Source organism: Acomys russatus, chromosome 26, assembly GCF_903995435.1.
Source record: "Acomys russatus chromosome 26, mAcoRus1.1, whole genome shotgun sequence".
In the NCBI taxonomy this organism is placed as follows: Eukaryota; Metazoa; Chordata; class Mammalia; order Rodentia; family Muridae; genus Acomys; species Acomys russatus.
The window spans coordinates 34,408,711-34,430,695 of record NC_067162.1 but is presented as its reverse complement, the minus strand read 5'-3'; the positions used below and the strand labels follow the sequence as shown (position 1 = coordinate 34,430,695).

The following is a 21,985-nucleotide window of genomic DNA, read 5'->3' as shown; positions in this document are numbered from 1 at the left end:
CACTGCTTTTAAAATGTGGATGTGGAGGCATGAGCATGTGTATGCTTGGATGCACTACATACAAAACATTAATTTTAAAAATCATTACGTATTCCAAAGACAAATCTTTTCCAGGCCCACTGACTGCAAAATCACCATCAGTTACAGAGTGCGATTATGATCCTAAAGGCCACTTCCAATCAAAACTACACGTGAGTATGACAGTAGACCCCCTGCTGAGGCTCAGCCCTCAGCTGGTGAGCAGTACATGCCTATAACCCTCGCACTCACAAGGCTGGAGCAGAAGAATGTGAGTCTGACATCACGCTGAGGCACAGAGGACACTCTCGACTCAAAACAAAACATTAACAAGAGGAGCTCCAGACCTCACCTGACCAGGTCTCCATGGAGCTGTAGATAGAGACTTTCTCTTCCCTCTCCAGCACATATTTCTGATGCCGGTGTCTCTACTGTGCAAAGGACAAGATGCAAGTCGGAAGAGGAGGATGGCACAGCAGAGGAGGAGGTGGTGGCGGTGGTCGTGTCTGCTCCATAAAGGTAAACGCAGCCTCTCTTCACATCTTCTCTCAGCCAGTCTCTTTCTCGAGAACCAAACCTACTTCTTCTATTCAAACAATTTCTGCTCCCATTGTGTTTCATATTTCTCTAAACAACATCAAGAAAAAGAAATTAATAAGAACATTTGTCTGCATTATGTACGTTTGGTCCTTTATACTGGTAACTGTCAAGCACCCCCTCTGTGGGGGCTACTCTTGGTTGTCAACTTGACAACAGCTAGAACGAACTGGAGCCCACGCTGTAGGGCATCAGTAAGGGACCTTATTACACAGATCACTCACCCTAAATCTGGGCCACACCTAGTGGAGGCTCACATGAAAGGACACGGAAGAGGAAGCTTTGCTTTTGCCTACCTGCCCTCACTTTGCTGTCAATGTCCTCTATCCTGTTCCTGGAACTGATACCAAATCCAACTTCTGCAGGATTTCAATACAGACTGAAAAATAGCAGCTCTTCAGGAATCTTCCCAGATCTGAGTACCAGACAGGGACTGCTGAGGCATCCAGCCTCATGGGCTCAAAAACCAACAGCGTCTCAGCCTTTTGTTGTGAGACGGCTTTTGTTGAACTATCTGCACTCTATCTGCACTAGGTCAGTGCAATAAACCCCCTTTAACATCCGTTCTCTCGGCTTTGCTCCTTTACAGAACCCTAATACGGCCTCCTTTAGGCCTCCATCTACTGTCTCAATTGACCCTTTCATTTTGTTTTTCAGGAAAGTGCTAACAAAATATAAATATACTATCTACCTGGGACAAAATTCTTAACATTTTGACTTATTTATTTAGTTCAGTTATGGGCTGAATCTGAACTACCCCAAGACAAACATTCAAAGACTTGCTCCTGGCTAGCCAGAGGGACACAGAATTCCCAGAATTCAAAGGGAAATGCTAACAGCTCTTTGTGAGTTCAAGGCCAGTTTGGTCAAATTTCCAGGCAAATCAGCACTAAAGACACCTTCCCCCCCACCAGCCCCCCACCTCTACCCCACACATGCACGCTTACTCCCCAGCTGATTAGCTATTCAGGGAAGTTGGGGGATCTTTGGAAATAGGAACTAGGCTAGCAGAGGCAGCTCACTAGGGTGGGTCATTGAAGGTTACAGGCTAGCCCTTCCTTCTAAAGTCCTTTCTACTTCCTGATTCAACATCCAGTGGCTAAAAACTCTGCCTTCCTCATATTGGTGGCTTGGGACCCTCTAAAACCTCTCTCCACTTAAGTTGCTTCTTTCAGCTAGCCTGTCCCAGCAATGCAAACATAACTCACACATCATTATTTTAAAGAACAGAATAATAGTCCATCACATATGTGCCCATGTCAACAAATACACATGTTACTCACAGTATAACATGGAGAAAAGAGGACAAGAAAAGCTGAATCAAAGGAGTAAATGCTGGTAATGGATATAAGTTTATATATATAAAGCTAAATGTTTTTCTAGTTCTAATTCTGTTATAAATTTTTGGGGGCATCTTGGTGGTGGAGAAGTGCATAAAATACATTCAATACTGAAAGTGTCAAATTTAATGTGAAGTTTCAAGCGTCTGTCTTGAAAGCCAATTCTAAATGTACATAAGTTCATTAAGTTGTACAGTCTTTGGGACTGGTTAATTTTGGTGTGTTATGCTTTTGTTTCCAAAGTGTTTTTAACAGTAAAAAATAAAAATAATAATTATTGATTCACATCTCAGATTGAATCTAATACATATAAACTAAGCTTTTCACATAAATAAGTCAGTTGATAACAACCTCCCCAGCTTAATCTGACAATACAGACTTTTGGAGAACACCAAATACAAACTTACACTATAGTATCTATCCTATTCCTGGAATGCTACAAAATAATTACTGCTAGCACTTTATAATCAGTATGTAAAACTAACATTTGTACTATGAATTCAAGCTATCTTAAAGCAGAACAACTATTAAGAGCCAGGCAGGACAGTGGTGGTGCACACCTTTAATCCCAGCACAGGAAGAAGAGGCAAGTGGACTTCTGTGAGTTCAAGACCAGCCTGGTCTACAGAGTGGATTCTAGAACACCTAGAGAAACCCTGTCTCAAAAAAAGCAAAAACAAGAACAACAAACAAAATGTCCATCCAGGCAAAGTGGGGCACACCTATAATCTGGCATTCAAACAGAGAAGCAAGTAGAGTACCTAGAGTGTAAGGACAACTTGGGCCTAGTGAGAGAGTTCCAATCTGGCCTGGGTGACATATTGAGACTGTTTCAAAACAAACAAAAATGAAACAACAAATAGTTTCTAAAAGTCACCATTTGCCTGTTGTTTTCACAATGGGCCACTTCTAGTCAACAAAAAAGAAATTTGCACTGCCTTTGCTGTGCTACAGTCCTCTCCAACCATCTGTGTCCCTGAGCACATTAACCATTCCACCACCCTGCAGTGTCTCTAAACCATCTTCTCACCTTACCCACATGCTTACTCTCCAAAGCTCTACTCAGATGCTGGGTTATCTCTGGAGCCTTCCACAGCTTCTACCCCTGTCTGGCATCAATGACTCTCCTTTCAACAGAACATCTTCTCCTTGAATACACATCTGTCTACTAGACACGTGTAACCATAAACATTTCTTTGACTTCTCACTCTCTTCACCAGAGACCCTCGGAGTTTTTAAATGCACAATGTCACAGACACAGATGCAAAGCCAAGGTGACACCACAGGGATTGACAGTCAATCTGCACTTTAGCTTCACTAATTAGTTATGGAGAGGAATTGAATAAACTTAAAAAGAAAGTCTCAGTTTTTATAGAAAATCAAATAATCTTTACCCTCAAAGTCAAAGTAAATAAAAGCGCTTTCAGTAGTCCTCCTCATTAGAGAACAGAAATACATATAAATGAAATATTAGTTTGACTGAGAATAGATACTTGAGAATAACTATAAACTAAGCGAGGCATGGAGACACATGCCTGTAATCCCAGATGCTGGAGACTGGAGAGTCGGAGGCAAAAGGATCAAGTTCTGGGCTGGAGAGATGGCTCAGAGGTTAAGGGTACTGACTGCTCATCCAGAGATTCTGAGTTCAATTCCCAGCAACTGCATAGTGGCTCACAATAATCTATAATGTGATCTGATGCCTTCATCTGGCCTGCAGGTGTATGTGCAGCCAAAGCATTTTATACATAATAAATAAATAAATTTTTTTTTAAAAGGGAGGATCAAGTTCAAGACCAATGTGGGCTACATCAAAATAAGTAAACACTAAAAACAAGGGTAGGTAAGGAAGCATTCCACATGTGATGAAATTTAAAACATGTGAATGAATGCCCTTACTTTTTAAGTTTAGGATAACACAGCAAAGTTAGCTTTTGAAAAACAGCCCTATGGATTGAACCCAGGCCTTGACGTACAAGATAAGCACTCTACAACTGAGTGACACTTTCAGCCCTAAACTGATCATTCTACAGCTCTTCAAGGTCTTAGAACTATTCAAAATTATACGAAATAAAGCCCTGACACAGGTGGAAATGCGGCCTCTATTCCCACCAAATGCACTTTTCCTCCAATCTGAATCTCAGCTGAATCTCAGAATCAATAAAGGGCTTCCAAGTGTTCATCTCGAAGCTGTCATGGTTGAAAGAAATGTTAACCTCTGAATAGTTAACTACCAGCTACTTTTGAATAATCCTTACTTTCTAATCTCTGGTAAAGACTAACAGGTCCCCCTGGCCAGTATTCTGTGTGCTAGAGTAACATTTGTACAAAGAAGCTTTGCACCCCACACTAAAATAGAGAATGAAGAGTAAGCACACACAATCTACACACCACCAAAGGCTTTGTAGAAGCTAAGAATGATGCACAAACCTGAGTCCCAAAACTCAGGAAGCTGAGGCAGGGAGACTGCTGCAAGTTTGAAGCCAGCCAGACCTACAAAGCGAGACCCTGTTGCAAACATACCAAAAATATAATTAACAGATCAAATAATGACCCATTGATCTCCATAGTCTTAGAAAGGCCCAGAACTATTACGAATCTTATCCCAAGAGTTGTTTGTTTGAGACAGGGGCTCATGTACCCATGCTGGCCTCACCCATGTAGGTGAGGCCAGCCTTGACTATCCTTCAGACTCCATCTCCCAAGTACAGGGATTACAGGTGTGTGCCACCACGCCCAGCATCTTCCAGGGGATTTTAGCAATCATTTGTAACTGTGCATTTCTTATAGAACTTTATGTTATCAAAACACACATATTTGTTATTCGTCACAAGATCTGTCTGTCTATCCTCTACACTCTGGGCATTTTGAAGTAAAACTGCTAAGGAGTTAGCAGAAGCAGGAGCCTAGTGGATATGGCTCACCTGTACCTCACTGGTAGCTATTTTAAAGGCCTTGAGAATGGATATGGCTCACCTGTACCTCACTGGTAGCTATTTTAAAGGCCTTGAGAATGGATATGGCTCACCTGTACCTCACTGGTAGCTATTTTAAAGGCCTTGAGAATGGATATGGCTCACCTGTACCTCACTGGTAGCTATTTTAAAGGCCGAGAACGAGCAAAGCAAAGCAAAGACGCACAGCAACAATAACAAAGATAGGCCATTGTGTTATTATTAGCCACTGCTAAATTGCCTGGTGTTTTCTTCTTCTCCTCAGGAATGTCTTGCTCTGCTGCCTAACACAAGAGGAACTGCTAGGAAGAACCTCTTAACAGTCAGTGCTGCTGTGACACTGTCCTCTGGCCAGCTAAGAATGAGCTTGCTTGAAGCTGCTCATTTGAGGACACTTTACTTTTATAAAAGCTGTTATCACAAACTTGTCCAAAAGAGAACACAATTATAATCATGCACCACATCAAACATGTGTACAAAGACTTCCGATTTAAAAGACAGGGTTGGAGAGAGAGCAGTCAAAACAAGCCCGTTACCCTTGCAGAGGACCCAGGTTCAGTTCCCAGCACCTACATGGTGGCTCATAACCACTTAACCAGGGGACCTAAAGCCATCTTCTGACTTCCACAGGTACCACTATGCATGTGGTACACACACATACAAGCAGGCAAAATCTTCACCCTTAGCGAGTTCCATCAGAGCATAGAATACCTTAAGGTGGGAGATGTTTCTGCATTCAAATTTTAAAATAGTAAGGGCTTTAAAAGAGCAGGGGCCAACCAGTGGCCAGTACCAAGACAAGCTCAGGGCTAGGTCAGCCCCAAGGACAGATGGCTTATTGGCCCAGGTCTACTCTGAAGACAGGGGCCAGAGGGATCCACGCAGCTGTGTACATTTAAGACAGGTGGGAAACATTCTGTACAGAGGACTGGTGATTGTAAAAATTTCTTTTGTAAAGGAGTTGGAAGATGGGGTGGGCGCTGGTTGTAAAATTCCGTCCCCACCCCCTCCCAGCAATAAATTGTTTATATAGGCAAAACAAAAACAAAACAAAACAAAAAAACACATCACATTATGGAGGGTTTTGTTGTTGTTGTTGTTTTTTATGGAGTATTTCTAAGGGACCAGAAAGAGTATGACAACGGGAAGAGAAAGAACATTTGAGCTTATTAAAAATGTTGTGGCATTGGTTGTTTAGAACCCATTCAACACTCAGGAACCAAAGCAGGATGATTGCTGCAAGTTCTAGATGAACCTAGAATACATTTTAGGACTCTGTCTCAAGAAAACAATAACTAACAAACAAAAACAAAAACCCAGAACTGAGCAGGTAGCTCTGTCGGCAATGGGCTTGGCATGCAAGGACCTGAGTTCAAGTCCCTACACATAAGTAAAATCAGGATGTGGAAGCAAACACAGGTGACCCTGGCGCTGGAAGGTTTACTGGTTAGGCAGTCTACTATAATTGGTTTAGTAAGAAAAACCATAGCTGGGCGTGGTAGTACATGCCTTTAATCCCAGCACTTGGGAGACAGAAGCAGGTGGATCATTGTGAGTTCGAGGCCAGCCTGGTCTACAAAGTGAATCTAGGACAGCCAAGGCTACACAGAGAAACCCTGTCTCAAAAAAAAAAAAAAAAAAAAGTTCAAAAAGTAAGATCAAGAATAATAGAGAAAGACACCTGGCATGCCCCTCTGACCTCATACACATACACACAATTTAAAAATATATATATTAGCCAGGCATTGGTGGCACTAGCCCTTAATCCCAGCAGTTAGAAGGCAGAGCCAGGCAAACTTCTGTGAGTTCAAGGCCAGCCTGGTCTACAAGGAAAGTCTAGGACAGCCAAGGCTCTATGAAACAAAGAAACCATCTCAAAAAACCAAGAAAGAAAGAAACTAGATTGGCTGTAACTTCCTATCATCTCCTGATTAAGCAAAACGATAATCTCAAAATCACAGGAAACACCTGAAAACCTTTTGAGCCTCGGTTAGTAATGTGATAACAGTCCATGTTGCTCACGCTGGCCTTGAAGTCTGAGGCTTAAATGATGTCTTATGTCAGCCTTCTGAATAGATGAGAAAAAGCCCTGGTCTAGGAGTGTACTCTGAATAAAATGTCCCAGCCTCTTGTACAATGGACCTTGGTGTAGCCTGGACAGATTATGTTGGCTCAACTATGGCCAGATTTTACGAAGACCCTTTTATGAAGACTCTTGAGAATAATGTTCTTGATTTGGGTGTAAGTATAAAGGAATAAGATGCCTTTCTTCTTCCTTTTTTTTTTTTTTTTTTTTTTTTTTTTTAGTTTTCGAGACAGGGTTTCTCTGTGTAGCCTTGGCTGTCCTGGACTCGCTTTGTAGACCAGGCTGGCCTCGAACTCACAGCGATCCGCCCGCCTCTGCCTCCCGAGCGCTGGGATTAAAGGCATGCGCCACCACGCCCGGCTCCTTCCTTCTTTTTTTTTTTTTTTTTTTTAAATCAGGATTAGTATTTTGATGCTAGGGCTGAGGAATAAGACCAGAACCCTGTACCCTGGGAGCACACCATCTATCAGCTGCACTCATGACCCAGAGCCATACCCCTAGGCTAGAGAAACCTTTACGAACATCTTCAGGGAAGGACATGTGGGCGAACATGCCATTCTTCAAGGTTCAGGAGTCTTCTGCTCACCTATGTATTCTTCAAAGGCTATGCTTGAGAAAGTGTCCACTCAGCAACTCAACATCAGCAACTTCCATCTATGGAACACATTAAGGCCTCTTTTCCAAGACCACTCCCCTTATTTCCAAGGATTGGAGTGTTAGCCCCTTGCAGGATGACAAGGGCTAGGAACGCCTTCCAGACAGGCTCTCAAGTCAAAGCTCAGTGCCAAGCAAGAACCGAGTTAACCAATTACTACAGTCTTTCTAATGATCGCAAAATGGGACCTTCAAAAACCAGGGAAAGACAGTCCTCAATAAAGATTCTCATTTCTCTTTCACACAATTTACCACTTCAACATGACCAAAAAAAAAAAAAAAAAAAGTTTTTAAAAAGTGCTCATCTTTTACGTACCAAAAGACATTACCTATCTCTCAAAACTATTTCCTGTAAAGTTAGGCCTGCAGAACTTTTTTTTCCCCTTAAGTCCACTCTCAATTTACAGTTTGCTATTTGCTACCATTTTACATATCCAGAAGACTTCGAGTAATTACACTCTGATTTATGCTTGAGTAAATTCTAATGTGGACAACAGTTATGACATAGTCTAAGGTAAACCTCTGAAAGGTCTTCAAGCCTAGGAGGTGACAGAAAACAAGAGTCACATCTCACCAAGCACTGGTTTCATGAAATTACCAAGTACATGAAATCTACTTTTCTGACGTTCCCATCTTTGTGCTACTTTACCAATAATCTTAACAAATAAAAGGAAATACCACTCAACAGCAATCTCGTTTAATTGCTTAATGTTTGCTTTTAACAATATGTAGATGCTTGGCAGACCGTTTTCGAGACGCATTAAATCTCAATTTTCTTCCTCTTCTTCTTTGGCAAGTTCCGAGCCTTGCTGATTGTTCTTCTGGAGCTCTAGATTAATTCCATTCCACTTCGTTTATACACTGAACCTACAGAAAATTTTCTCTGCACTATTTCAGAGGTTAGTTGAGAACTCCACCCAGCTGGCCACCCTTTAACCATCTTGGCTGACTTGACCTCACCTCACCTTCTGCATTCTTCCTGCATAGAAACTTGTCATCACTCACCTTCAAGGCTCCACTCCCCCTTTTCCTACATCTGTTTTCCTATCCTATTCTTCTCCCCTGATTGTACCAAAAAGCCCCGCTTAGCTAGCTGCCTGTTGCATAACGGCTCCCCCAATGCCTTCTCCCCGGATTGTCAGCCAAGCAGGAGTTGCCCCTTCGGGCTCCGCTCCTCCTCCCCACACCCCCGCAACACATCCTTCGGGACTGTCCCCGAGCGGGAAGCCCGGGATGTCGCGCCTTGCAGCCGGGTACCGGTTCGGAACTCGGGTAGCCAGTCCCGAGGGCAGTGTGGTCGCCCCAGCCGGCGCAGCCCGCGCACACCGCAGCGCCTGGCCAATCGCCGCCGCCATCCTCCGGCTGGGGTGATGTCTTCAGGTGTCCGCCTAGCTCTGCGTACTCGCCCGCCTGCCTGACTCCCGCCAGGCGCGGCCCGCCCTCCGAGCCCCCCGGAACCCGTCGCAGGGCCCCGGGCTAGGCCCAGAGAGGCGACGGCGGCCCGAAGGCGTGGGCCTCCCGGGCGGTGGCCAGGGATGGACAGCGCCGGGGACCCAGGCGGCTGAGGCCCGGGCGGGGGCGCGGCACCGAGGCCCACAGCAGGCCCGCGGCGCCCCGGGTCCGGTGTAGGAGGCCCAGGGGCGCAGGGCGGGGGTCGCGCGCCGCCTCGGGCAGCTTGGAGAAGGCGGCCACGGCCCTCCTGCTTCCTCCCGCCCGCTGCCGTCTCACCTTCAGGACCCGGATCCCTCCGGGCCGGCGAGTCGCCGCCGCTTCAGGTGGCTCCGGGGGCTCCAGGGGCCCCCCGGGCCCGGGCTCCACCTCCCCCATTGGCGGCCAAAGCTTCGCAGAGACGCCCGGCCGGCGCGACAGCGCGCGAGCCTCGGAGGCGCGCGCGAGCAGCAGGACGCCTGGCCCCTCCGCCTAGACCCCGCCCCTAGCCGCGATGCCCCGCCCCTGGCCCCGCTGGACCTGCGTAGCCGCTGGCCTGGTGAGACAGGAGCGGAATTGTGGAATCCTAGCGCCACTGCAGGGTGAACCTCGGCCACGCTCCACCCCAGGCTCAGAGGACTGGGGCGCAGTGAGAGCAATTTGCTGCTTTCTGGTTCCTCCATGAAGCGATCAGAGGAAGGGACAGGTGAGGCCTGCACCTGTTAATATAGACAAGATGCGGCCCTCCACCAAAGGCGACGCTGGAATTGTCTATCCAAGACGTTTCTTGCTCCCAAATGTGCCTGTCCCCTGGTATGCACTGGCTGTGAAAAGAGCTGCTGTGTATACTCACCTCTCTTAGCACAGCTTGCGACCTTCTTCAACAAACAGCCTCAAGTACACAAGTCACTTGGCTTTCCCGCCACACTTCAGTGTCCTTTTCCTGTAATCAAGGTATCAGACTTCTTTTCTCGACCTCAAACAGTAATATGGCGTATAAGCCTTTTTATTTTGCAAGGCTGAATCCCGCAGAAAATATTTGAAAGGTTGGCTTTTCTTTTAGTTCCTGAAGTGATAGTAGTTTTGTGGTCAGTGGGCCAAATTATGAGTCTGCCTACTCATTATTAGATCTATACCTGCATAAATTACTTGATCTAATTTTTTTGTTGTTGTTGTTTGAAGGCTTTTTTTTTTTTCTGAGACAGAGTTACATGTAGCCCAAAATGACCCAAATTCACTATGTAGCCAAAGCTGGCTTTGAACCTCTGATTCTCCTGTCTCCACCTCCCAAGTGCTAAGTGCAAATGTGCACCACTGTGGCCAAGTACCATTGGCTCTTCCTTTATGTTCTGAGTGTTAGGTCTATGCGACCAACACTTGCAGGCCTGGCAGTAGGGGCCAGAACAGTGTCAGATCCTTTGGACTTGGACGTACAGATGGTTGTAAACTGCCTTGTGGGTATTGTGAGGTGAACTTGGGACCTCTAGAAGAGCAGTCAGTGCTCCTAACCACTGATCATTGGTTCTTTTGTTTCTATTTGGGGTGGGGTTTTTTTGGGGGGGAGGGGTGGGGAGACAGGGTTTCTCTGTGTAGCCTGGGCTGTCTTGAACTTGCTTTGTAGACCAGGCTGACCTGGAACTCACAGAGATCCTGCCTCTGCCTTCCAGAGTGCTAGAATTACAGGCTTGGGCCACTGCGCTGGCTTAAGGGGGTGAGCTAGATTAGCATTTGCCTGGCAGTTATTAAGGAGTAGTGAACAAAACACACAAAGAGCCTAACTCATATCAGAGACTCACAGTGGCCTGAAATCCTAGATTTCCCAAAAGGTACTAACATTAACTCCTCCTACATTTTGTAAGGAGCCTTCTAGACCTCTTCATCTTCAGGGCTTCTTCTCTTATACATGTGTTGAATCTTTAACCAACTTGTAAGGAATTAAAAAGCAAAACAACTTCTGGAGTGATTGGCAAAGGTGGCGTCTACTATCCTCTGTTTCAGTTTAGTTAATCCAACTAGTTTTCTTGAGAATTTTAATTGTAGGTTTAAAGCAAGAGCGGTTGAGGTCTAACAGGGACTTGTCTTAAGATGTTTTTTAAACTTGGAGTCAATCTGTGTGTCACGAGAAAATTTTGCTTCAAAGGTTCTACCTCATACAATTGTTTATTTTATAAAAGGTATTCTCTGTCATCATCTTTTATAGTCCCAGTCTTCAGTTCTTGGTTTCCTCTTGGTACAGTAAGCATGGGCTCTCTCTGCGAGGTCTAACATAAAGTGGAAGATAAGCTCCTTCCTAGGGTTTTTCTTCTACTTTGAAATTGTTTCAAGACACTTACCTGATTTAGATTCCCATTCATGGGGTATTTCTCAGCAAATACATTGGTACATATGGGACAGACACCATATACAGACAGAAGGAGATGGCCAAGGGCAGGGAAAAAGTAGTTGGGGATGTTTCCAAAAGACTGTTTCTTGAGGTACTACAGATCTCCTGTGACCTTCCATCACATTTGATCCTGACCCTTGTCCAGCAATGAGTTTATACTAGGGAACAGATAACACACCCATGGTTATCTGAACAGTAGCCTACACCATCAACTCAAAATAAAGCCATATGCTGAAAGCTATAAGTATTTACTACTTCAGCTGGGGCACACGGCTTTAATCCCAGAACTTGGGAGACAGAGGCAGGCAGATCTATGTGAGTTCGAGGGCAGCCTGGTCTACAAAGTCTAGGACAGTCAAGGCTACACAGAGAAACTGTGTCTCAAACAAACAAACAAAACAACAACAACAAAAACACCTAAGTATTTACTACTTCAAACTGTCAATATCTCTTATAAAAGAAATACCCCATAATCCCAGCACTCGGGAGGCAGAGGCAGGTAGATCACTGTGAGTTCAAGGCCAGCCTGGTCTAGAAAGTCCAGGACAGCCAAGGTTATACAGAGAAACCCTGTCTCAAAAAACATAAAACAAACAAACAAAAAAAACCAGAAATACCCTAAGCCCAGAGCAGTGGTGCACGCCTCTAATCCCAGCATGGGGATGGAGCTCTGTGAGTTCGAGGCCAGCCTGGTCTACAAGGTGAGTCTAGTACGGCAAAGACTAAAAGAAATACCGTCCCAAAACTGTCCCCCACCCCCCCTGCCCCAACCCCCAAATGCCTCTGGGAATGTTTTTATATGCAGCTACCTTTAAAGGTCTCCATTACTTCAGATCCATCTCATCAATAATCAGCTGATGTTTCCTTTTCAAATTATGTACTGCTGTTATCATAGCATGCTGTTACAAAGGTCACAATTGGTGCTCAGCCCCAGTTCAAGGCAACAAGATGCAGTATGCGTGCCAAGTGTTATGTAACCATAACTTCTGGAAACAGTGAACAGCTGAGACTAACCCTAAAAATAAATTCCTCTGGGACTTAGGTATGAGTGATGAGTGTGTGTGTGTGTGTGTGTGTGTGTGTGTGTGTGTGTGTGTGTGTGTGTGTGTGTGTGTGCGTGTACACATGTATACAAGAAGCCATGTGCCCTCGCTGCAGGCTCTTCAATAAGCATCACAGGCAGGGAATCATTCGGGTCCCTCCTCTCCACTTCCCTTCTACTGAGGCTCTACACACACACTCAGCCTCTTCAGCACACTGTGGAGCCAGAAACTTTCCAAAGTCATCTGTAGGCCCAAACCCATTGCTATGCTACCAGAGGATAAGCCGGTTTAGGCGGTCTGTATTCTGGTTCCCAACAGTGTTTACCTAGCTTCAAAGATTGAAGTAAAAAAATTTTTTCTCTTCTTCTAAAGTGAGCCCAGGGCTTCAACATGCTAAACAAGCACTCAACCACTGAGCTGCACCTCCAGCCCATTGAATATTTTTATTTTTCACACATGGAGAAAGCTGAACTGGGGGAGATCACAGAATAAAAATCCACTCGTGATTATAAAATTAATTTTGTCCTTCTGGATTGGCAAACTGTGCGCAATTCATTGCACTGTTAAGTAAATGTCTACTGTCTGCTTACTGGCTAAACTGTAGCTTTTATTCCTTTACCTAATTATACTTAAATTTACAACAGCTGAATTTAACTACGCCATGTAGAAGACAAGTTTATAGAAATGTTATCAACCAGTGCCAAAGGGCACTGCTGCATAAAGAAGATAATCTGCCACACCCTCCCCCTCGTCATCTAGAAACTGTCTTATCTGCTCCTTTCTCAATTAAAAGGTAGTGTTAGGGATCGCTTCACAGAAAACCAAAAACTTTTCAACCTTCAGAAAAAAAAAAGGTAGATGAAGTTTGGGACGATACCTTGTCATGCAAGCATGAGGACCCGAATTCCCATAAGCCATGAAATATATTACATTTGGGTAATTAGGCCTTTCTCTATCATGTCACCAAAGCAATTTACCAAAACCAACCAAGCAAACAAACAAAACACAAAACCTAACTTAAACATGAGTGTCCTTCCTAGCTTTGAGAAGTCACCTGTGTGGAGAAAACAAACTTGACAGTAATTGCATGACTGTTAAATGTCCACTTAGTCTTTAGGCTTTTTGCTATCTATAACATCTACAAGGTTTTAAAAAAATTATTTATTAATTGTATATGAGTACTTTATATCTACAGAAGAGGGCACCAGATCACATTATAGATGGTGTGAGCCACCATGTGGTTGCTGGGAATTGAACTCAGGACCTCTGGAAGAGCAGGCCGCACTCTTAACCACAGAGCCATCTATCTCTCCAGCCCCATCTACAAGGTTTCTAAATGTTTCTCCTCTTGGTGAGATTTCTGAACGAAATAACAATCAAAGGTTTGGTCTAGCTCAAAGCTTTGGAGTAAGAACTTATCCAAGGCTTCTAATTCACATGTAAGAAGCAAGGCAGCAAATTTTAAATCATTGAGTATTGACTTTTTATTATTAGTCACTGTTCATAATTTGTTTCAACCAAAAGACAATACACACAGCAGAATTCGAATGCATCCCATGTAAGTGTTTACATCCATTTTATTCCTCACTCGCCTTCAAGACTTATCATTTCATTTTAAATTTTTTTTTACATCTCAAAAATATGTCTGCAATAATTAGAACTTCGTCAGCTGTCCCGCTTGGAAACAGCCGTTTAATAATTTTACAGTAAAGAAGATGTGATGGGCCTTAATGAAAATGTAACTTACAACATAGTGAAAGAAAAAGGACTTTACAGGAACACAGTGGGAGTTCACAAAGGAAAGAGATCAGAAGCCCTTTCCCATGAGGTCCCCAAAATAAAAATAAAAACAAAACACACAAAGCGCAAATGCAGGTTCTTAGGGGCGGGAAGTCTCCAATGCTCCATCTTGAAGCCAGAATCAAGAAGCGACTGCTCAGGCCACTTCAGCATTTTCTTCTGCTCAAGAGTTCCAGATTCTGGGAATGGGACCATGTCCATGGGACCCACTCACTGCTATTGCTTGAAAAAGGTTTTCATTTTATCCCCACAGACAGCCCTCCCTCCCCCCACAGCCTAAGCTGGTCACAAGTATTTTAAACTTCAGGACTTCCTGTGCAATTTTCTCTTCAGTGATCTCCCCCACACTCAGACAAATACACTGTGTACACAGCCCTCCCAGCCACAAAGTTCACGACTATGCATTAGTTGTTCTCTCTCAGTTTAGGACACTGTAGCTAAAATACATTCACTAGGGGGAAAAAAGACACATTCAAACTCCTTCCCCTCGTTCTCATGGCCCGAACACATTCCAATGTAGAAGCCAATGAAGTGGCACTACAAAAGCAGTGTTCCCTAACTTCCAACTTTAACTAAAAGAGCGTAGGAGTGGAAAGCATGTTATTATGTTATAGTATATAGGAGATGGAAAATTTCAAACTATCAGTGCTGACAGTTTTAAAAATCTATTTTCATACAGGAGGGAGACAAACAAAGGTTAAGAAGCACACCTGTAACCAAGCAAGGAATACACTGAGGAATGTTTCTTTAAATGAAAAAAGACCTCCAAGTTAACAGATGATATATACACAGCAGAAAACTTCCATGACTCCCTAAACCATCAAGGTAACAGCACCAAAGCATTGTGGGAGAAGCGTCTACAGTTTTCAGAGATTACTTAGAGGAATTCTCCCTTAGGATGACTCTGGGGTGGGAAAGGTTGACGTAAGAACTACTCCTCAAAGAAGGCAATGACAATGAGGTAAGTGCATGTGAAATTGTCAATGAGTGGGGCTCACTGCTTATCACCCTGGGCTTATTCAAAAGTCACAGAAATCACTTTCTTCACAATGGTTGAGGTTGTCAAATCCATCCAAATCTGTCTCCTCTTGAAGGGTTACACGTGGGAAAGGAATGACTGACATGTGCAAGCATTCATAAAACAAAGAGATTGCTCCTTTACGCTACAAGGCCAAGTGAGAAGGTACCTAATGCTGACCCTGGAAGCTAAGAAGGCACGCTGAAGCTCTCAAAGATCCATCACTCGAAACAGTCTTCCCAACCATCAGTATCCTAGGCAGTTATTGGCTGCGAGTCTGTCAGTGTGGTGTTCAGGTCCTCTCCCAAATGAATTCATAGCTACACAGCACCCTTGTGTTAAGGCCATGATATTTTTATTCCTTCTCAATAGAGTCATGGATGATCATAAACTCTACCTCAAAAATCACCCAGGCAGATGCTTTGTCAGCAGAGGAGATTTTTCCAGCTCCACTGGCTAGCACTTGGTCTTGAGCAAATTTCTTTAGATTCAACTCAGTTCAACAACAACAACAACAACAACAACAACAACAACAACAACAAAAAGCAACCAAAAACCTGAGCTGGTTAGCGACAACTTTAAGGGAGAAAATAAAGCCTCCACACAAAGAGGAATGTTAGGACAAATTCTATTCAAGAAACCCAGCAATTCAGCATTAACCCTACCATTTCACAGCATTAAATAGCCATCCAATGAAATTCATCTGCGGGAAGCCGTAAGGGCTTTGCTGCACAGGCAGAGCAGCTGTCGAAAGTGCGCACACGTCCACACTTGCTTTGCTGAACACAGGAGAAATGTCCTGTTTGTAACTCAGCTGTCCACTTAACCGGTTGAGTTTCAGTCAGCCTTGCTCTTAAAAGACTATTAAGACCAGAAACTTTCCCTTTTGGAGCCTTTAGCTCAACTCCAGTTTGTCAATGTTGGGAATAGTCTAGCATCTGATACAGAGCTAGCTTTGACAAGACACTGAAGATTTTAAGTAAAGGCTTGGTGAAATGGAGAAAAGGAGATTTGTATCAAGGTTTAAAACTGAAGCCAAAGTGTCATTTTACTGCACAATACAGTAACAATTGTAAAGGCTTTACAAGCAAGGGGGGGGCACTTTTTCTTTCTCCTGCAGTAAACTAGACATGGTGCCTGAATACCTGAACGTACATAGTACATTCAACGAGTACCACAGACCATCACCTTCACCTCACTCCAGCAAAGCAACATACAAGTTTGGTAACATCAGGGTCTTTTCTAAAAAACACTCGGCACTCTTACTGTTTAAAAAGCTCAAATCTTTAATGCAGGTGTTCATGAGATTGGTTTCTTTCAAGAGACCAATTTCTCATCCTCAGGACAGGATACTCCTACCCTATGGTGGCCATAAGACTTGCTCTCATATAGGGGCAAGGAAGCTACAAGGCTTCATTTCAACACCATAAAGCACAATGTAGGAAAAATTTCTTTAACCGTGTGGTCTTTATTTCAGTGCCAGTGTTACAGATACAACACAAATGTTCCAGTTAGAAGAAGGAATTCAAACGGAATGCCAAGGTCCAAGCCAGGCTCAGGAAATTAAAGGGGAGGTTTGGAGCAATGGATAAGCCGAGTCCAATATGCTCCAGATTGAGTCTGGTACTGCTCTTCCTATGGGCCATGGGGTTTTGTGACAGCATCTGCTCCTTAGGACTGAACTCCTTTTTTTTTTGACCCATTTACCACAGCAAGTGACGGGCTTGGGAGAATCACTGTGTTGGGAAAGGGTCATTATTAACTATTCACGTATCTTTTTAGAAAGTGTCCACTTTGCACTTTAAGGGGGAATTGATTTTGAAAATCATGGAGAGAGAACTCATGACTACAGCTAAAGAATGGAGAGAAAGGGGAGCTGGAAGAGCCTTGGAGTTTCTATTACAAATAGAGCACCATATCCTTCATGCCAAATTTCAACAAAAGCTCTTTGAACTGCATCTGTCCAGTGTTTACAAACAACCTCTCAAGGTCTAACCAGTTTTGTTTTTTTTTTTGTTTTGTTTTTTTATATAACAAACATACATACATGTGTGTCTGTGTGTATACAGCAATGCACAGAAAAGGCTGCCAGGAGCCTAATGCCTCTTTCAAACATTGGGAGAACCAGCAGAAAAGGGCAGGGCTCCCTTATGTCCATTGTTACAATCCATTCCAAATGCCTGATGTACAAAGCGCCTTACGATGGTAACCAGCTAGTGAGGAATAAACACCCCACCTTGCCCAGTCCACAGAGACACAACAGTAGAAAGAAGGGGCCACTCTTTGCTGCAGAGACAGAGTGAGTGTTTTCTTGCCATGAATTCTAGTCCTCTCCTCCAGACCAGCTGCTGATTGCCTCAGTGGCCCAGAGAATGTTGATTCTGGCTGCAATTGTGGGAGGGATGAAGTGCGGAAAAGGAAGGAGAGGAGGAAGAGTGCAAAGTAGCCTCCAGAAGCAGCCAGCCTCAACAGTGAAGGAGAGGACATGAGTCTTTACCGATGCTTCAAGGTCAGCAGTAACTTGAGGAAAACCTTCCTCAACAGTTCTCTCAGCTCCTCGTGCCCATGGTACAGTTGGGGGGACTTGCCAGCAATCACAACCTCCTTCCCAGAATTCCTTTGATTGAGTTGGATAAGAATGAGAATGGGCTGCACCCTCATTGCCAGGACTGAGGGGGGAAATTGTTCACTTCTGCTAGATCTTGCATTGCTGAGCCCTTGTGATTATATGTGAGCTTGATCCGCATTCGCAGCTGTTGCTAAAAGGGAAAAAGAACCATGAATTAATTCATTGAAATAAAATCTCCTTATCTCTCCAGTCTATTAATAAACTATTACTTGGAAACAGGGTTCCACTACATTGACCAAGGCTAGCTCCAAACCCATGGGCTCAAGGGATCCTCTGCTTTCAATGTCCCAGGTATTGAGGACTACAGGCACATGCCACCATGCCTGGCTTCACAGATATATTTAATCCTACAGGTAAATGAGGTACATCAAAGTAAAGCTGTCTCAGGTGGCACACAGACAAACAATGCCAAAATACCCATGACTGCAGACTGGAGCCTAGGAGCCGGCATCAAGACCATGCATGTCTGGAGTACCAGGTAGGCCCCAGTGTTGGGGATGAGGTGCCGGGGAGGGGAGTAAAAAGTTTTAACTCTTTATTCAAGTCTCTATAAAATGAAGGAGCACACCGCAACATACTCTACATCTGGGTCACCTGCTGCTTGGTTTACAAAGACTGAGAAACATCAATATTTCTATTTCCAAAACATAAAGGAAAACATTGGGTGCACAAGTAACAGGAGTAGATTTAAATGTATCTTATTTTATGTGGCAAATTCAAATATTAATATGTTAAGACAAATTTTGTTCCATGTATCAGGTGATAAAAATAACATGTGCTTGTTTGTACTACTGACATGACCAAAATTCAGAAAAGAACTGAGAAAGGCAAAGTAACACAGCTGAAGGAAACAAGCAGAGAGCTTCAAAGAGAAAAAAAAAAAAAAAAAAAAAAAAAAAAAAAAAAGAAAAGAAAAGAAAAGAAAGAAATCTTTTAAAAAACTCATACATAAGTAAAACCAGTTTATTTCTTTGAGAATATATAGTGAAAAAAAAAAAAAACAAACTATTGCTAAATTGATTTCTTTTGTTTTTTAAGACAAGGTTTCTCTGTGTAACAGCCCTGGCTATCCTGGACTCTGTAGACCAGGCTGGCCTGGAACTTACAGAGATTGCCTGCCTCCGTCTCCAAAATGCTGGGATAAAAGGCATGTGCCATGACACCCAGCTGCTAAATTGACTTTAAAAAAAAAAAAAAAAAGATTTATTTATTTAATGTATGAATATGCTATCTGCACATACACCTGCAGGCCAGAAGAGGGCATTAGATCATATTGCAGATGGTTGTCAGCTTCCATGTGGGTGCTGGGAATTGAACTCAGGACCTCTGAAAGAGCAGCCAGTGCTCTTAACCTCTGAACCATCTCTCCGGGCCCCGCTAAATTGATTTCTAATGCTATCTTTTATTTAACTGCTTCATTAAAAATGCTTCCAGTTTTCATAACCATACTTAGTAATTACAACAGTAAAAATGGGTTTGAGTCAACAAATGATTTTACCTCTGATTTAAACTTTTGTTAAATCCTCAAAATTATACCTTTAATCCTCACAATAAAGAATTTTTAGTTGCATTTTAATGTCAATAATAATTTGATGTCCCTGGGCTTCGTTTATCTCTACAAAAGAACAAGGAAGTTAGGCCAGGCATTTCCTACATCTCTTCTCTGAGTCAGAAACAAGCAAGCAAGCAAGCAAAATGGAGAAAGACAAAAGCAAAGGTTTATTTTAGAACCTTAGGCAGATGTGCTTCAGATGTGCTACTCACCTTCTGTGGGTTCAGAACTTTGATGACTTGAGTGATGGTCCCTGTATTAAATGCTGGGACAACGCTGCTGCTAGGAGACAGAAGCTGCAGCTGGAATGTCTACAGGGGAACAAAGGGCAGTCTTGAGAGAAAGCAACAGTGGCAGGTCAGGGTGTCAGCAAGTAAGAGCCAAGCCAGGGCTTCTCAAAGGCTGGCTTCCCAGGCACCCACCACAGCACAAAGGCAGAGAGCCTCTCACGGAGTTGGTCAGGGTCTGGTTCTGAAAACTCAGGTGGTGCCACTCTCCCGTTTCTAGCTGAAGGGAGTTCTAGACGATCACCTTTCAAAAGTTAACCAATTCTTGTTCTGAAAATTCTGCTTAGTAGTAACTGATCAACTATGCAAGTAAAGCCCGGATGCCTGTGGCCTCAAACAAAGCCAAAAAGGAGCTGAAAGAAAAAGCTTTCTGAGGATAATAAACCAGCATACTGTCACCAACTACAGGCCTTCATGTTTCTGTGTCACTTGATGACTAGGCCTCAGGGACTTGGACTTTTGTTTTCTAAAGCCCCTGCCTGTCCCAACAAGGAAAGTGAAGGGAAGGCTTGAAAAAGCTAGCATATGAGTGGAATATGTGCCACCAGGGACGAGACGAGACCCTAAAGAAAAAGAACATGCAGAACTAGCCCAAACAGCAGAAGACCAAAATAAGCCAGATAACGTAATTTATTGAGTGTGGATAAATTTTTATCTGTTTACAGAGATGAAATGAGAAAGTGCTTTAAGTGAGCCAGGTGTGGTGACACACACCTTTAATCTCAGAGGCAGAGGCAGAGGCAGAGGCAGGTGGATCTCTGTGAGTTTGAGGGCAGCCTGGACTACAAAACAAGCCCAGGACAGGCAAGGCTACACACACGGAGAAACCCTGTCTCAAAGCCCCACCGCAAAGAAAGTGCTCTTTAAGCAACCTAGGTAAAGCATACTGTAAAAAGCCTTTCCTGTGAGACTGAGACTTTTTATAAGCTCAACTATTAGAAAAGGAAAAAGCCAAACTCAAAGCATAGGCTTATCTTAGGTCTCATTTATAATTCTACTGCCAAGATGAATTATATGAGCCAAAAGTGCAATTACTAATATATCTCATTTCAATTAAAATACTATCAACTATGACCCAAATAGTTATTTTATATAGCACTAACAGACAAAAAACTGCCCATTAACTTTGACAAGATATCAAGTTTGTTCTTCTATGGCATGGAGAGGAGGTGATCAAACTTGGGCCTTGTGTGTACTAGGCAAGTGCTCTACCACTGAGTTACCTTATGGGGTCAAGCTCAGACTGAACTTGTTTCAGAGACATAAAAGATAAAGACTACATAGTGCAGGCTATGAAATGTGGCTTTTTAAGCTCACCACACATCAACAAAACGCAGCGCCCAGCATAATACTTAAACAAGGCCACAAGGGAATGCTGCGAGGCCAGAGGAATGTAATTACTATAAAACCCTAAATTGTAAGGGCTGACATTTCCTGAGCACTGAACACAAGAGAAGTACTCCCAGTTAGGTCAACCGTGAGAAATGCATTCATTCACAACATGACACTAGCAAGGAACTACCATCATCACCACTCTTCTTGCAAACGAAGAAACAGAAACAGAGAACGGCCCGCTTCATGTAACACAACTAGCACTAAGAAAGAAAAACAGATAGCTCTAGGATTTATTAGTGACATGACTATGTGACATGACTTCAAAAACACAAACTATAGATACTGGGTGTAAAAATTATGAGTAAAGTTAAAAGAATTCGCATTAATGACAATAAAGCATTGTCAGCTTCCAAATGCATGTTGTATGAATGCCATGCTCACATGTCACAAAAAGATCAAACTGGTGTAAGATTAGCTTTAGTTAAGTTATTAAAGATTAGCTTAGTGTAAAGCAGTCTAAAACCATGGAGTTTTCATTTTTCAAGTCTCTGAAACTGAAGTGCAATCTGAGCTTGAGCCCTAAGGCTGAGGATTTAGTTCAGCGCTGGCGCACTTGCTTAGTATGTGTAAGGCCCCAAGTTTGATTACCTCTTCCCAGTGCCATGCAAAAATTGGCAAATGAAAGCCGCATGCCTAATCCCAGCACTCAGGAAGCAGAGGCAGGCGGATGGATAGCTGTGAGTTCGAGGCCAGCCTGGACTACATAATGAGTCTAGGACAGCCAAGGCTACACAGGGAAACCCTGTCTTGGGGGGCGGGGGGAAGACAATGACAGCCTAATAATTGTTTTAAACAGATCGA

General features: G+C 43.5%; 2 protein-coding genes across 2 annotated transcripts in view; both read right to left on the bottom strand.

Annotated features, from left to right (window-relative positions):
• Phlpp2 (PH domain and leucine rich repeat protein phosphatase 2) overlaps positions 1-9,526 on the bottom strand; it is a 70,380-nt gene extending 60,854 nt beyond the window's left edge. The window contains exons 1-2 of the mRNA XM_051168754.1: positions 9,378-9,526; positions 371-645 (exon numbers count right to left, since the gene is read on the bottom strand). Coding sequence (XP_051024711.1) covers positions 371-645; positions 9,378-9,476 — 374 coding nt within the window. The 5' untranslated portion in view covers positions 9,477-9,526. The remainder of the gene's footprint in view (positions 1-370; positions 646-9,377) is intronic.
• A 6,630-nt stretch (positions 9,527-16,156) lies between these two features.
• Ap1g1 (adaptor related protein complex 1 subunit gamma 1) overlaps positions 16,157-21,985 on the bottom strand; it is an 87,517-nt gene continuing 81,688 nt past the window's right edge. The window contains exons 22-23 of the mRNA XM_051168737.1: positions 19,715-19,813; positions 16,157-18,080 (exon numbers count right to left, since the gene is read on the bottom strand). Coding sequence (XP_051024694.1) covers positions 17,979-18,080; positions 19,715-19,813 — 201 coding nt within the window. The 3' untranslated portion in view covers positions 16,157-17,978. The remainder of the gene's footprint in view (positions 18,081-19,714; positions 19,814-21,985) is intronic.